The following is a 16,974-nucleotide window of genomic DNA, read 5'->3' as shown; positions in this document are numbered from 1 at the left end:
TAAACCAGGTCAGGGTGTTGGTTAAGAAACTGAAGTCAGGTATGAATTTTCTGGTGGCTTCGCCTTTGATTCCAGAGGACCAGCGGGACTGCCATAGGTCGGCAATTTTGGACCACAATCTATTCTTATCCATAGTATGGTTTTCTTCAGCAAGAGTGGAAATTTCCAGCAAGTTGGTTGACACATTGGTCCTAGCTCTGTAGAGGAGGCCACAAAAGGCAATGTAAAGATCCGGAGGAAGGTTACCAGAGATCACCTGGAGACTGGAGTGGAGGAGGAACTGCAAGCTCTGGTATTACGAAGTAAGAAGGGTCGCTGGATTTCGTTGAGTTTAATTGCGAAAGTTATCTTTTCAACCACGTGGAACCATACAGGAGCACCACAAGAAGTTATCAGAAGGAATACAGCTGCATACATGTGGTTGAAGGTCTGGCCTTTGAGCTCCCAGTTTGAGCAAGCATGGCATGTATTTCTTGGCTTTTTTCCTTGATATGGTCGAGGTGTAGCATAAAGGTCCATTTGTGGGCAAATAGGATTCCTAGATATTTCACTAGATATTCCTAGAGATTGAGTTTCAGGGTCTTACCATGGATGTGGATTAGAGGAGGTCTTCTGATGCCTAGAGTACTCTTAATTAGGAGCATTTCGGTTTTGGTAGGGGAGACAGTCAGCTTGTATGTTTTGGCCCAATTTGAAAGTGCAGTCAGGGCATGATTGACCTGCAACTCAAGGGCAGCCCAGGAGGATCCCTCAAGGAGAATAACGAGATCATTGCATAAGCAAACGTGGTGGTTTGCTGGAAGGAGCTGCAAAACCATTCCTCCAGCACCATATTCCATAGAGAGGGGTTTTGATGGTAATTTTCCTTTCTGTAAAGTAGCTAGTAAGGCTATTGTAGATTTCTGGTGTGCAACTTGTCTGACCCGTCTGATGAAGCTAGGCCACCAGACCGAGTCAAATGTTGCCTTGAAATCGATGAAGCTTGCCAATACGTATTTAGATTCTGAATCTTGTCTCTTAATGCTAAGTTGTAGTGGTGCATCTGTTGTGGAGTGTCCAGGCTTTAAACTGTACTGGTTAGCAGCAAGGAGTACTTTATTCCGGTATCTTGACAAGAGTTTGGATAAAAGTAGCCGTTCCTGAACCTTCCACAGGAATGGTAGAGGTGCAATGGGGTGGTAGGCAGCTGTTTAATTTGAAGGAATGGGCTCCTTAGGAATCAGCCAGAGATTCGCGTGTTTCCAGATGTCTGGGAAGCAGCCCTCACGGAGACATGAGTTGAAAAGTTCTGGGGATATCGACCATACCCACTTCACCTTCAATCAGGTCAAGGCCTGGAACTTTGCCAGACGGCAAAGCACCTTCTGGGACAGGGAAATTCTCTTCCCATCCAGTGGGGTTGTGGATATCGTTTTCTTTATTATCTTGGATTGGATGTCGTTGTAGAGGGTATAGTTGGTCCGAAATGATCAGTTCATCAAGTATTTTTTCATTGTATCGAGCCAGGTGGTAGTTGCCAGTGTCTCTTGCATGGTGATGGAGTTTATGATGTCTGGAGTGTTAAGTTTATGTCTGATTATCTTAATCACAATGCCCAGGGATCCTTCTTGCCTTCAGTCCAGACTAGGTTTTGCCGAGTGTATTTTTTGATGGTATATGGTGATTCCATATTGCCTTCCTAGGGTTTTGAATTGTTCTAAAAGTGGCTCAACCTGCTATGGGGAACCCCTCTGGGTGCTCTCTGGAGTATTCTTGCAGTCTTCAGTTGGAACCAAGTAAAGAAAGTTCCACAGACCACTATGGAACACTGTTGGAGAGTCTTCTCTGCTTTTTCATGGATTCATTACAGGCCGTTGTTATGTGGGTGACCAGCTCCGCCTTGTAGGTAGCAAACAAACTCCCAAACTCCACTGAGGAGTATTGCAGGAGAGAACTCAGAGAGGAGTCAAAGACTTTCCAGTTAGCAGATTTGATGGCATATCTTATTGAGTCATTAGACTGGATTCGGCGAGCTGACTGACCGTTCATGATGTTAAATGAATAATCCTGTGGTCACTAGTGAGGTACTTTGGCTTTCCAGTTGGAGATGCTCCTGGCAATAGCGGGAAAGGCTGCTGTGATGTCGATGTTTGATTGGCCTGTTGAAGAAAAGAATGTAGAAGGCTGGTTTGGCATGTTAAGGATGATCATGTCATGGGAAGTCAGAAGGTCCTCAACCAAGGCACGCCATGGTGTTTCATCATAACCTCAAAAGACAATCGTACTGCATGATCGAAGAGATGGGGAAGGGTTGATACTCTGAGACTAAACATGGGTTCCACCACTTCGAGCCTCCAATAAGCAAAGTGGTGGTATTGCACCGGTTGACGAGAGTCATCTACCACCTAGTATTGCCTGGTAACACAGAGGGGCGGCATTCCTCCGTGTGGTGTGGGCGCCATACTTCGACTCCTGCTTACGTTGGTTCACACTTGAGTGGTCACCCACAGTGTACTTGAGCATGGGTCTTATACCCAGGATTACTAACAGTCCCACCAACGTGAAGGTGCAAGCAGATGATTTGGCTGTCACAGTTCGTACGGACTTCGCCGAAATTGGGTCCACTTGACTTGAGTGTCACCCGAATATCAGTTCCATCACCGTTTTAGACTCCCAGGTAGCAAGCACAGCTTGTGTGGCATATCTGAGAGAATTTCTGCAACAGCCCCAAGCACCATATATATGCGTATGTTAAGATACGATATGAATTAGGCGCCGTTACAAGGTTTTGCCTCAGGTGTCACAAACGCTAACGCAAGCCCTGATTCTAAAATACCGAACAACTCACAAGCTCCGATTTTTTTTTTTTTTTTTTTTTTTCTGCTTTAAATACCCGTTGGAAATGTTATTTACACGACTTCAGGCAGAGAGAAAAAACGTTAAGGAGAAAACGCATTTTGTGCCACTTAACTTGCGAAAATACATTCTGTGATTAGTGAATTGACTTACTTTGTAGCTTGACTTTCGTACACGCTACAGAGTAAGTCAATTTACATTTAGTTGTTGTTGGATTTTAGGAGAATTTTCGACTAAGGCCATATTGCTCCGTGTATTTTGTCTGTAAATTGCGTGTGTTCTTAGGTAGATTTTGTTTGCTGGACGAAACACCAGAGTTTCCGGGAGAATAGACGCTAACTCGCCCTAGACCGACTAACTCAGCCATGTTTGGAAACAGCCTGTAAAAATTCCTCATATCATCAACGGGACTCGAACTCAGGTCTTTTCCGCCCTCTGTGGGAAGGACAGCAACCCTACCAACTGTACTACACGCGAGGGCTGACACAATCAGTATAATAAGTTTAAAGACAGAGGCTGAAAGGAGGAGCCCGGATCAGGATCACCCTACTGATGGCAACGTCTAAAGGAAGTCTTTCAAGCAAACCCTGCAAAAGCCCACTAAATGATGTAGCCGCAAGTTGAATGTCCCTCAAACAATAGTGGAGAATTATCCGAAATTTGCAACTGGGGCATGCCTCAAAATCAAACGATAAACATCACGGTATGAGTTTTCTGTGACTTTCAACAGAAATTGGTAAAGGAGGGCTTGGAAACAGCATAGTTTCAATGACGAAGTCAATTTTTGCTTAAGCAAGAAAGTCGAGCTATACATTTCTACTGGGGAGGCCACTGAAAGTCCTCCAAAATACGACTTTATATTTTGGAATATATTTCCAAAATATAAAGTATTTGAAATATTTCCAAAATATTTCAGGTCTCCGAGTCTAATATTATGTGACTTCTTTTTGTTGGGCAATGTAAACGCCATCAGACTGAGGCAATGGCATCAACTGCGACAAGTATATTGGCAGAGGAATAAATGGACTCTGGAATCGACGTCAGTCGTGTCATTCGTGGAGATAATACTGAGGGCCTGTAAAGGTCCGCAAACCTTTAAGAAATCTTTGTTTACCTGTTAGGTACTAACAATAATAAATGTCCATTTTAATTTTCATGACTTTTTTTTTTTTTTTTTTTTTTTTTGACACTGTGTACATACTTTCCCGCTAATACTGAAGAAACTGGAGGATCGAGTTATATACTTTGATTATAGCAAAACGCAATATCTTGGTTATAAAATAGCCTAACCACTTTTTGAAGAGTGGGGGTATTAATGGGCTTACAGTGAGGGTATTAATGGCCACAACGTGTGGAAGGCATGGGAGACAATTCTGGATTAAAGCCGAAGAGAGGAGGAGCAACTGTCGAAGGTAAAACAGGAGGCTTTCAGACAAGTATGAGAACTAAATTTATTTGACTACTTTCCACTTGATCTGGATTAACCTGGCATTGGATTCAGGGCGTCAGAGAGTTTCTTTTTTTGAAACAGAGTTTCATATGTTATTCACTTCTTGTAAAGACCTATTCCTTTTGTAAACACGTGCAATAAGTCATTTTTCGACATACTCTTCAGTGTGGAAACGGTGACATTTTCCATCTTTGTGTTACTTCCAAATTTGTGCCGCCTTAGCTCACTTTTTAAGGTAGGGAATACACCAAAAAATTCCACTGGGCGAGATTCCAGCTATATGGCGAATGTTTTAATGATGTATCTCCAATGGTGTTGGAGCCTGTCGTGACACATGTGCAACAGTCGGGCGTTAACCTGCAGTCAGAACCGCAGCTTATCATGTGTGTCCTTTTCCTGAACTATATCCGTAAGGTGATACCGTAGTGCCTAAAAATAATAATAACCAGTCATTTATTAGTTACGGGACAAATGTTGTAGAACGATACCTTTAACATGGGGAGAGAAAAAATAAAATAAAAATCAAGACACACTCCTCCCCGAGGAAGAAGCAGTTGTTCACGGTCTTGCCATCCTTGAAATGCCTCAATTATCTGAAAACGGATGCCCTACTTAATGACAAACTCAAGAATCACCTGCGTAAAAGTGCCACACAAAATACAGTCATATCTCTTTGTCTTAAAGCACGCGCAATATCCTCTGCATTCACCATAATGAAAAGTACGTTTCGTTTTACTGAATTGCAAACACAAGCTAAGAGGTTTAACGACGACTTCTACAGTACCCGTACTGCCGGCAATCACACTCCAGCCTCATACAGATAAGAAGTGTGGCCTTTCTTTCCAAACTATTCAACCTCCAGTCGTAGATTATGTGAATATTTTGATAGAATGCAGGGCATATGTGCAATACATAATCCACTTGCCTGGTGCACAACTCATCATAACTGACCCCGAAAAAACTATTATGACGCGATGAATAACGGTACATGATTTTCCGATCTGATGGGCTCGTCTGGGTCTGGACCAAAATATGCCCGGAGAACATTATTGACCGGACTGTGTCGATCAATTGTGAACTTTGGGCAATGTGCTGTCGCCGTATGGGTCTGTTTCCGTGATTTTGGCTTGGATCATTTGCAGTCATTCTTAGAAAGATGAATTCCATGCGATACACTGATATCCTGGATAATACAGCTTTTCTTACACTGTGCCAGCAGTATAGGAAGGCGCTTTTCTTTTTCAGCACAAAATGCACGTCATACTGTAGTGACTTGATTTAAAGACATGAGTGTGCAAAAGCTTCAATTAGCTGCCCAGAGCTCCAATCTTAGCTCCACTGAATACCTATGAAATAAACAGGAACTTAGCCTTCGAACCAGATCGACACCGCAAGCAATCAGTAGCTGAATTGAGTGCTTTACTGAAGGGAGAATGGACCTAAATACCGCCTTACTGTTATCACAAATTGGTGTGGAGTCTACCAATGAGGAGACATTGTGTAATTAAGACCAAAGGTGGATCAATACATTATTAAATATTGTATCAAAAAAGGTTCTTTTAAACACGCAGATGTCTGGTCACTTTCGGCAACAAAGCGTATATATTACAATGTCAAGATCACAAATGTATGTGTTAAGTTTTTTTATTGACATTTGCTGTTCGTAATAGTATTCGCCATATAGTGCAAGGAAGCCCAGGCTCTGCACTGGCAGAAAAAAAAAACCCAAGTAGGTAAGAAAACACAAATTATATGCTTCCCTTCCTCACACTGGTAAATATCCAGTTGACCTTTAAATTTATTCAAACCGTCAGTCTCAACTACTTGCAAGGGAAACTTGCTCCAGCTAGCAACGACTCGATAGCTAAAAGAAAACTTCCTATAATCCAATCTAAACCTCAAGCCCTGTAATTTGAATTTATGACCCCTACTTCTGAAATTCTTCAGAACAGTGAGAATTCCACCTTTATTCATTTTACTAATCCCTCTCAAAGCCTTATAAATCTCAATCAGGTCACCTCTGAGGTGTCTGGCTGCCAAGCTCTGTAGCCCACATAATCAGTCTTTTCTCATACGGTCGTCCTTCCGCCGATCTCACCATTCGAGTTGCCAGTCTTTGGATCCTTTCAAGAAGCTCGATGTCTTGCATCGGCAGCTGGAACTTTGCGCAGCATCATTATTCAGTGCATTTTACTAACGTGTGCAAAAAAAAAAAAAAAAGAAAAAGTTAGTTGAAATAACCCTAAACCTAACCCGGCGTTAAAAAAAAAAAAAAAAAAAAAAAAAAAAACCGGTAAAACTGCAGCCATTATCAACCCACTGCAGGATGGAAGCCTCCTCAACAAATCATGTTGAAAGAAATGGACCATAATCTGCCACGCTGGTCCAGTGCGGGTTGGCAGATCGACCGTATTTAGCTGTCAGGGCCTTGAACCACGGCCTACTCAAGGAGCATGTGCTACTGCACTCCCGCTCCTGACCAATCGGCGTACCGCTCGGTAAATTTTAAAGTACAACCTTGCATATGGATTTATTTAAAAAATTAATGCTGCACTTGTAACTACAATACGAACTACTAACCAATATCACATTCTTAAAAGATATGTCAATAAATGAAATATCTTTCGATAGTAATCAAATTTTCAGAAGTATTTTATTATCGAATTAAAGATATGAATAGTTAATATAAAGATCAAATATAAGGTTCCGGTTTAACGTTCTATGGTTAGTTTAATATTAAACTTTTTCCCCAAGGTTATGCTATTTTATTTATATCCCTCATATATATTACTTCTTTCAATTTTTCTCAAAAATAAAATTAAATTAATGCCAACGTCATGATTGTCATGATTTGACCACACATATACCCGAAGCAATAATAATACACATTAAAAATTCTATAAGCAAAGAATCGGGGACAATAATGAGCTGTTCTTTTACCCTCCATTATCTTCAGGTCTAACTCCCTATGATTTTTTTTTTGTGCTCGAGACTAAAATTTAAAGGGAGGTGATTTATTAACTTTTGGAGAACCAACAAAAATAGAAAGAAAGACCACAAGAAATAAAGAAACATGGTTTCGAGAACTGCTTCCAGTTTTGTCAAAAGGAGTACTTCGAAAGGAAAGCTACTGATAACAGTAAGTGAAACCTTTTTTTTTTTATTATTATTGTATTATTACACAAGGTATCTAAATCTAATTACCCTAGAAACCCAAATATGACTATCAATCCACTAGCGAGCCGCTTTTTTTTTTTTTTTTTAATGGGCTCCATTAAAATGAGATTTTTTATTCTCATTTTAATGGATGAGATTTTTAATTCCTCTGAAACGACCACCACATCGAGTTATACCTAGAATGACCATTTCCCAAAAGTTAAAATGCTGGAATTCTCCGAACAAAAACGATTAATTCATAGAATGGAAACACTCCAACTAAATTAGTTGGACATCATAAATGACAAAACTTAAATAATAAGATGATTAACCACATAACATCTCTATTGAATATATGCCATAAATGGAGGGAAAAGAAGAAAGGGGAAACCCCTAACACTAGAAGTATGTCGTCAAATTTACCAACAATCCTGAATGTCAACACAGGACAAACAAGAAACCAGGTAAAAACACAGAACAGACAGATGGGATTCAATGTTGAACTGAGATATAATATACTTAATATATATCTTTTTCTCTGTTCATCATGTTACTTTTTTCTTACCACAATTGATTAAATGTACAATAATTACAGTCGGGAAACATTTCGGTAGCATCTCACCTACACTCTTGAGACCTTTCCTTAAAGTAGCAGTTATATCAATTTATTACAACCATTATTATCTGTTGCTAGATTCTTAAAAAGGTACTCGTACATGAAATATAAATAACAGAAAAAAGAAATAATACAAAAAATAAGGTGGTTTACTCACATGGGTTAATATGTAGCAGTTCTTATAAACAAAAACTCTAAAATTTCTAGCTCTTTAAGCAGCAATTCGTGAACTCCGAACTGGAGGAAAGGACATTCAGTCTGCATACTATGAATGAATGATAGTAGATTTTCATTTTGTTGATGCTGAAAGAAGAAATTTCTTTAGTTATGTGCTTCGTTCACAACAACATGACAGAAAAACTTTATAAAACTTGTAAATTATTTATGCTGTTTAATAACCGCTTTTATGTTTTCTAGATAGACGCCATGGGTACGAAGATTGGTTATCCAAACTATATTCTAGATCCAAAGCAGCTGGACAGCGATTATGCCGGAGTAAGTAAACATCAGTTTTTTTGTAAGAAAATCTCTTTATAATCAATATTTATAATTCTGTTAATTTTAATATTATTTAAGCATAAAATTAAATCATACGTTCATATTAGGTTGAAATTATTAGAATTTAAAATTACCCTACAGAAGGTAGAATTCGCGATAATTCAATAACACAGTCGGACCGGGTTAAGTCAGCCTATATTGGATGCATATATTTTAGGGCTGTTTCTAAGTATGTGGGAAGAAATTCCAGATTTACTCCCACATAAGAACGAAACAGATAATTATCCATGCTCTAGTAGTGGTATACAGCAATCGTTTTGATACCAGAGCGCAAACTGATTATATAGCGGTCCAGATAAAACGAGTTTTTAAGATAAATTTTAGGCGGACTAAAATATGTCAATTTTAATATTAATATATACAATTACTGCTAAAATACAATTAAGGGATTTGCCATAATCAAAAGTTGATCTGTTCGCTAAGTCACAGGAACTACTATTCAGTTACAGACTATAAAGATCTTGTTAGAGAATCGATATGTACACTAGAAAGGTATAGTACCGCACGCAGCTTTTAACTGAACTTTCGAGAAAATTCTAGCTATTTTTTCTTAAATATTCTTCTGTTCTTTTCATTTTTTCATCACTTCTTGTGAAAATAATTTTAAATATGATGGAGTGCCCTCGTTATTCAGAGATATTTTACGCAATTTACACAAAATTTAAATTGTGTAAAATATCTCTGAATAACGAGGGAACTCCATCATCATTGACACGTTACTGAAGTACAAAGAGTTGGACAAGCTGACGTTGCATCTTGCTTTCCAAATAAAAGCTGAAAACAAAATTGTTCCTATAATATTAATCACTTTACTATGTTTTGATAAATGGAATATGTGTAACTAGTACATATAAAACTCGTACATCTTGCACATTAGGATTATAAAAAAGATTTAATCGACCACTGATCTAAGGCTTTTATTTTTTGTTATATGATATCATCCTAAACTTATGATATCCAAAGTAATCAAAGATTCAAAAACGCACAAGTAGCAATAGTACATTGCCATTGGATGGGCTACAATTAATGGCCTAGTAGTTGGGTTGGGTAGACGTCAACCCAACCAAAAGTAAGATAATATTTTCACAGAAACAAGGAAAGACATTCTCACAAACAAATACATAATCTGCTAACAAACATCAAAAAAGTCTAGAATGCAATGGATCTGGGAATAATTTTATAGCATTTGCGGCCTCGAGAAATGTGTTGTCAATATAATCACAACCAGGAGTTAAAACATACAGGATTCATCAAAAGCATGTCAATTCAGCTACCCTCGCCTTGCCGTTTTATTATTATTATTCAAAGCAAATGTGCTACATAAACTTGAAACCTCCCCGATTTGGAGTCCGTTCAGAGCTAATCTAACAAAACAAACAGAAAAGATACACACGTTTATCAGACCTTACTTTTAAAGGACCGATATTTTACCGCACCACTTCATAACCTTTGTGGTTATTTCAAATTCATGCCGCTTGACAACAGGAACGCAATTCTGATCTTTTTCCCAAGGCAATATCGGACAAAATTCAAAAACCAGTTGAGTGGTTTTAAAACTAAATTTACTTTTCAGAACATCCAGTGTTCACACACACACACACACACACACACACATTAGGACCCTATATGTTCATATTAGGACCATATATATATATATAGGGTCCGCGAACTTTTAGAGTAGAGCTACTACAATATAAATACGGCAGTTAGTATTTCTTGATTCGTCCACACGTAGTAGCTCGCTTACAGTGGATGGATTTTCGTGAAATGTTATATTTGGCTCTTACAGAACAGTTTGTTCGGTTGAACCACCCAAAATTTCATTATTTTTTGTGTTACATAAAAAACAGAGTAAAACCCATATAATGTGTTATAATACACAATCGTACATAAACACATCAAGTAATACGGTTTTAATGAAACATTAATCTGTAAAACTATTTATAGAAAAAAGCAATTTCCACTACAAGAAGTGATTACAGTATATGATATAAATGGAGCAATACTGTTAGTATTCAATAATATTTAACCATCTGTACAGACTATTGCGCGCACCTCATCATTTGGAAAGCTCAAATAAAATAATTCGTGTGATCTTAAAATTCATGAGGAACTTTGTTATACACATAAGGGAGCAGTTCATTATTTAAAGTACTATTGTTTAAAACTTTATGGGTAAATCACAACCGAATAATAGTTCTTCTATGTTATTACGTTTCAGATTTTGATCATGTAAGTAATTGCAGCAATTTGGACTGTGATATTCTAAGACGTTATCTTTTAAAGTAATTAAGTTCTTTATTGCTTTTCTTTAAACTGTTTCTATTCATTCTATATACGTTTTCGATAATTAGACTATACAGGGTGATTCTTATTCCATAATAAGAATTACCATAAGGAATATAGTTTTTTGACTAAGTGATATGATTTTAGACTATAAGAAAAATGTTTTAAAATATGATAACCTTTTCTTGATATTATATTTACAGTTTCATGAAAATATAATTCCTGTATCTTTTATCTCTGATTTTCTTTGTAATGGAATGGAGTTTATTGTATAATTGTATGTAAAAAAAAAAAAAAAAAAAACATCCATTCCCTCCTTGAATTTATTTCGTGGCCTGACCATTGCTTTATACAAAGGAAGGGATAATCACCTCCTTTTCCCTACTAGCAAAATTTTCTTTATATCATTGACAATACCCCATGACCTGCTCTGGCAGCCTGTCTGCACTGCTCAGAAAACTTCATATCTGACTGCACAATTACTCCCAATAGAGTTAAAATAATTGAATCCCTTATCTTTATATGTCCTAAATGTATATAACAGTAAAGCCAGATGATCGGATGTTATCACAGGAGCAATAATTTTATGTACTGTTACCTTACAATTTGAAAATACTAATTCAAATAATGATTTTTCCGTGTAGGAAATTCTACATATTATATAAGGTTAAATGCTGCAGTGAGATTAGTAACATTCTGCTTACTGTCTTGATGAGAATGCTTGTTAGTCAGCAAGGGAAGATTAAAATCTCCCAAGATATGTTAAAGGATGCATATTTTTTGTAATGGCTTCCGAATCTTGTTCAACCTAAACTTTAGGATTAACAGGTGGAGGTAGGTTTCGATTTTAATTAAAAATTAAAAGATATTTCATATCTTTTTATTTTTAATTAAATTCCAATCAACAAGAATACAACAGTTTATTTCTTTGTCCGTCAGTCCGAATGTCGACTCGATTCCGAATGGATGGATTTTCATGAAATTTTATATTTGGCTCTTTTAGAAAAACTGTAGAGCCTACTCAACTTTGATTAAATCAGGTCAGTAGAAATCCGGCAATTATTTCCTATTTTTTTTTATATAAATCACATAGGTTATCCATATACTGTAGCTGAAGCGCTGGATGTTTTTTTTTTTTTTTTTTTTTTTTTGTATTGCCCTAATAGAATAATTGAATGGGCAATATGGCGGATGCATAGAAACGAAATGTTCTTGGCTTTAGAATAAAAGTTGTTTTTGTTATTAATTATTACGTGTCTGTGATGTAACACCGCGTAAATTTTCTTCTTTTTTTTTATTCGTCCTATTTATTTGTGCGAATAATGTAGAGTCTATGCTTGTACTTGCACGTACTTCTACGGGACCTTGCTGGTGCTGGCATTGTTCCAGCTTGGGATTTTCCTCTCAGTTTCATCACTTGTTTCTTTTCTCTTTTTCTTTCTTCTATGATATATTTTTTTCCCCTCTCAGTTGGGGCTCCCAGCGTACGGAATTTTTGGCACTGATAGTTTTATTCTCTACCTTCCTGCGAGTTCGGAAATTTTTTTAGTCCTATCTGTATGATAATACAGTAGGCCAGTAGTTCCCAAACTACTGAGATCTACGGACCACTTCAAAAACCAAAAAAGGTTTGTAGACCCATATATATATATATATATATATATATATATATATATATATATATATAAAAAATATTAAGAATAATATAAAGAACCATTAGAATAAATAAATCAATCCAATAATAATACCATCAGGGACCTAAGAAAACGCAAAAAAAAAAAAAATTAAAAAAAAAATTATCGCTTTTTACCGACAATCTAGATGACTTCAACTGGGGCCAACCACCCAGAATGAAGGCAAAAAACGACAAGAGGTTCTCTGTTTCTGTGATGATCAATATATGCTAAGTAATTTAAATCTAAACCAGTATAGGCCCAATGTAAATCGAATATAAATAAATCGAAAGAAGATAATAAAAGTTAAGAAAATTTAGAAATATTAGAATCAAAGGCAAGAAATATAAGTAAAATATAAATGTAAGCATATATTAATCATCGTTGACCCGACAGAGAACGTAATTTAATGATTAAAATAAGATTAAATATATATAATACATACTACATATTGACCGTATCTAGGACATAATGTAATAGTCGTCAAAATAATGTGGTGCCCCCTATGTGATGGATACGGTAAAAATAAATAATTAAATTAACGCATAGAGAAACATGCAGAATAATAGAACCTGAACTCCACAAAGGCGAAAAATAGTGGTATAGATAAGAAATAGTTTCTCCTACGTCCTCGGATTGCCCTAATAATTTCAGAGAAATAAAGAGTGTAGGACAGTTTAAAGACATTATAAGATATAAGTTGTGGCTCGGTAATAATTTCTCTGAAATTATTAGGGAAATCCGAGGACGTAGAAGAAACTATTTCTTATCTATACCACTATTTTTCGCCTTTGTGGAGTTCAGGTTCTATTATTCCTACTCTTAATTTTTCTTCTTACTATCTGCATGTTTCTCTATGCGTTAATTTAATTATTTATTTTTACCGTATCCATCACATAGGGGGCACCACATATTATTTTGAAGACTATTACATTATGTTCTATGTTTGTTTGTTTGGTTTTTATTGGCGCATTAGCAACTAAGGCTATAATGCGCCACATTATGTCCTAGATACGGTCAATATGTAGTATGTATTATATATTTAATCTTATTTTAATCATTAAATTACGTTCTCTGTCGGGTCAACGATGATTAATATATGCTTACATTTATATTTTACTTATATTTCTTGCCTTTGATTCTAATATTTCTAAATTTTCTTAAATTTTATTATCTTCTTTCGATTTATTTATATTCGATTTACATTCGGCCTATACTGGTTTATATTTGGTTTAGATTTAAATTACTTAGCATATATTGATCATCACAGAAACAGAGAACCTCTTGTCGTTTTTTGCCTTCATTCTGGGTGGTTGGCCCCAGTTGAAGTCATCTAGATTGTCGGTAAAAAGCGATAATAATTTTTTTTTTTTTTTTTTTTTTTTTTGCGTTTTCTTAGGTCCCTGATGGTATTATTATTGGATTGATTTACTTATTCTAATGGTTCTTTATATTATCCTTAATATTATAGACATTATGGGTGTATTGCATGATTGCTTGCAACTGCATTGACTCAAATATTATTTACATATTAGTTACAGTTATTGTCGTTTTAACTTTCTTTCTTTACTTTTTTATCAATAATTATATATATATAGTGTACAAGGCCTTGAATGGATTTAGCTGGCCCAATACTGATTAAATTCTTCCTCAGTTTATAAACCTGAGGGGACAAATTCAAATAGAGGAAGGACAATTGTATATACTGTATATGTTTCTGCGTGTCGGTTTTCTGAAAAGAAAATTCACAGTTTTACGTTTAAAACAGCAACTTGATTCTTATTTTAACATGAATATATAATAACAACTTTATTTATCATCAATTTGCCATACATGAACGAATAATTTGAACAGTTCCAGAGTGTCCGTTTTGCGGGCTCTCTGGAACTGATCTACAGACTTGCAGGGATCCGCGGACCCCATGTGGGAAACACTGCAGTAGGCGTATAATTGTAGCCCGCTTCCTAGTGGCGTTGATGAATACTAGGAAGCAGCCTTTTTGGTGATCGCTGGTAGAAAAGTGGCAAGAAACACGTGCCGCAAAGGCAGCACTATACTCACTTTTGGCCAATTTTCAGAGTTTTGTGTCATAGTATACTACAGCGGAGTTGAATTAACGTTCAACTAAGGTAAAGATTAAACAAACATATATAATATGTTTGTTTAATCTTTACTTTCTGGTGTTGCATGGCCATTCGTTGTCAAAGACTTCACTCTTAAAGCTCATAGTTGCTCTCAAACTTCATGCCAGATAAAAATAGTTTTTATTTATATGGCTGGCATCACATTAAGACCTCAAAATTATTTTAAAAAACTGTACTATCCTACTGCGCATAAGTATACTGCTACCTTTAAGCGTAAAACTTTTATACTATATAACTTTTTCACTTAAAGGTATGGATTAAAAAATAAACCGTAAGCTCATCAAACTGTACACAAATTATTTTATGTTAAATTACACTACTTTATTTACTGCGCAATAACTAAAGTATATAATAATTTACATTAATATTTAAATATAAATTTTTGAATAATTTTATGTACTGCACTATAAATGGCTATTCATTAAATAAATGCAATATAATTTTAAAACTCATATGAGCGATATAGATATCAATTACTATCAGTAGCGTAGCTACCCATTTTCGGGCTTTGGAATACTGAGCTTGGATTTGTTTTTTATAGGTGAGATTGGCATCAAGGATTACTCCTAGGAAATTAAATTAAATTAAATTAAATAAATCTTTATTGTGAAGTAGAGTTACAGCACAATATCCCATCACGGCGACAAGCGCCAGGGGGTTCACATATAAATAAGATAAGTACGGCGTACAAATACAAATGGCTACAAAATACAGCGAACACATGCAAAAAGGCTACAAAATACCGATCACAAATGCAAAAGAAATACAAATACAGCATAAAAACGCAGAGCTAGACAAAAATATAGAAGTAAATACAACTTTACAATACATCAGGGTTCAAGGGCTTTGATAAAGTTGTGTCTGTCCTTCTTACTTATTATGCTGTCGATGTCGGCGTCCACACGGTTGAGGGCGGGGAGCATCTGCTTGGGGAGAAATCTCTCAGTGAGTGCAAGCCTGTTGTGGTGAGCCACGAGTGCTGGTACCGACCTCAGGCTTGGCTGTGGAATCCTCCAAGAGCAAGCGTTCCAAATATTTGGAGAAGATATCTGGCCTGTGATGAGTTTGGCTGTGAAGACCAGCCTCTTTTCCACGATCAGGAACTTCAACCTCGGGATGTCGAGTGCTTGTGCCATCATGGTGGTTGTGGTAGCGGGAGGTAGACGAAGCTTGTTATTGGCCCATTTCAGTAACCAGTATTCAGCGGTGTACACCCGCTTGAGGTTTGTAGGTGCAGCAGAGGCCCATATTTCCGCACCATAGAGAATGGCAGGGTAGACGGTGGAGGTGATGAACCTTTAAAAAGTGACAGGATGTCGGACGTGTTGCAGCTGCTGCTTTGAGATCCACCGTAGACGAGAGAATTTGGTACTGATTTTGTTGATCTGGTTGAGAAAGGACAACTTTTGGTCAAACAAAACGCCAAGGTCTGTGCGAGTGTACATTTGGTATTCGTACCCCTGCGAGTGAAACGTTGAGTACTGTCGGCATGGATTTAAGGGAGAATATAACCTGGGCAGACTTCACTGGGTTGATTTTTAGATTGAAGTTTGCCAGGTACAATTCTAGATCCTTAAGTTGGGAATTGATCTTGTTGCTGAGCTGAACGGGATTGTCGCCAGGGTTAATTTCAGTCAGCAGTTTAAGGTCATCGGCATAGCATAGGAGACCATTCGTTGAGGCAATAATGGGCACGATGATAGCTGTGAACAGGACACCGGATAGGACACCCCCCTGCGGTACTCCAGCAGTAATGTCGCAGGATAAGGTGTGTTGTTGGCGATGGAGAATAAGTACCCTGTGACAGAGAAGAGATTCCAAAAAGCACAGCATATCACCTCGAATGTGAAATTTCTCCTTAAGTAGGAGGAGCAAAGCCGGGATTGACACGGCATCAAAGGCTGCGCTTATGTCTAGATACGTGGTTGCTAGCTCAGCTCTTTGTTCGAATGCTGAGAGAGAAATTGACACTATCTGTGGGAGTCAGGACATTTCCTGCCAATACCGGAAGTAGAGAAGATGCAGTATCAGTAGAAGTCATCCGACTTGGCGTAAAGATGAGATAGTTTGACTTCTCTGGATTGACTGACAGGCCAAAAAATTTAGCATACTTATAGAATGCATTTAGGTAGCTGTTTACAGATTCAGAGGCGGTTTGTCTTTCTTGTGAAGGACCAACATGGCGTTTGCATGGCAAGTAGCAAACAATATCATCAGCATACGATAGGAACGCTGGAATTTGATCCATTAGTGGAA

General features: G+C 37.1%; 1 protein-coding gene across 1 annotated transcript in view; it reads left to right on the top strand.

Annotated features, from left to right (window-relative positions):
- Positions 1 to 16,974, top strand: part of LOC150079219 (neprilysin-1-like) — a 514,861-nt gene that overhangs the window by 374,468 nt on the left and 123,419 nt on the right. The window contains exon 12 of the mRNA XM_090383906.1: positions 8,475 to 8,552. Coding sequence (XP_090240032.1) covers positions 8,475 to 8,552 — 78 coding nt within the window. The remainder of the gene's footprint in view (positions 1 to 8,474; positions 8,553 to 16,974) is intronic.

The sequence above is a fragment of the Mastigoproctus giganteus genome, chromosome 10, assembly GCF_048544385.1.
Source record: "Mastigoproctus giganteus isolate SK-2022 chromosome 10, ASM4854438v1, whole genome shotgun sequence".
NCBI classification, from domain to species: Eukaryota; Metazoa; Arthropoda; class Arachnida; order Uropygi; family Thelyphonidae; genus Mastigoproctus; species Mastigoproctus giganteus.
This window is presented reverse-complemented; position numbering and strand designations above follow the sequence as displayed.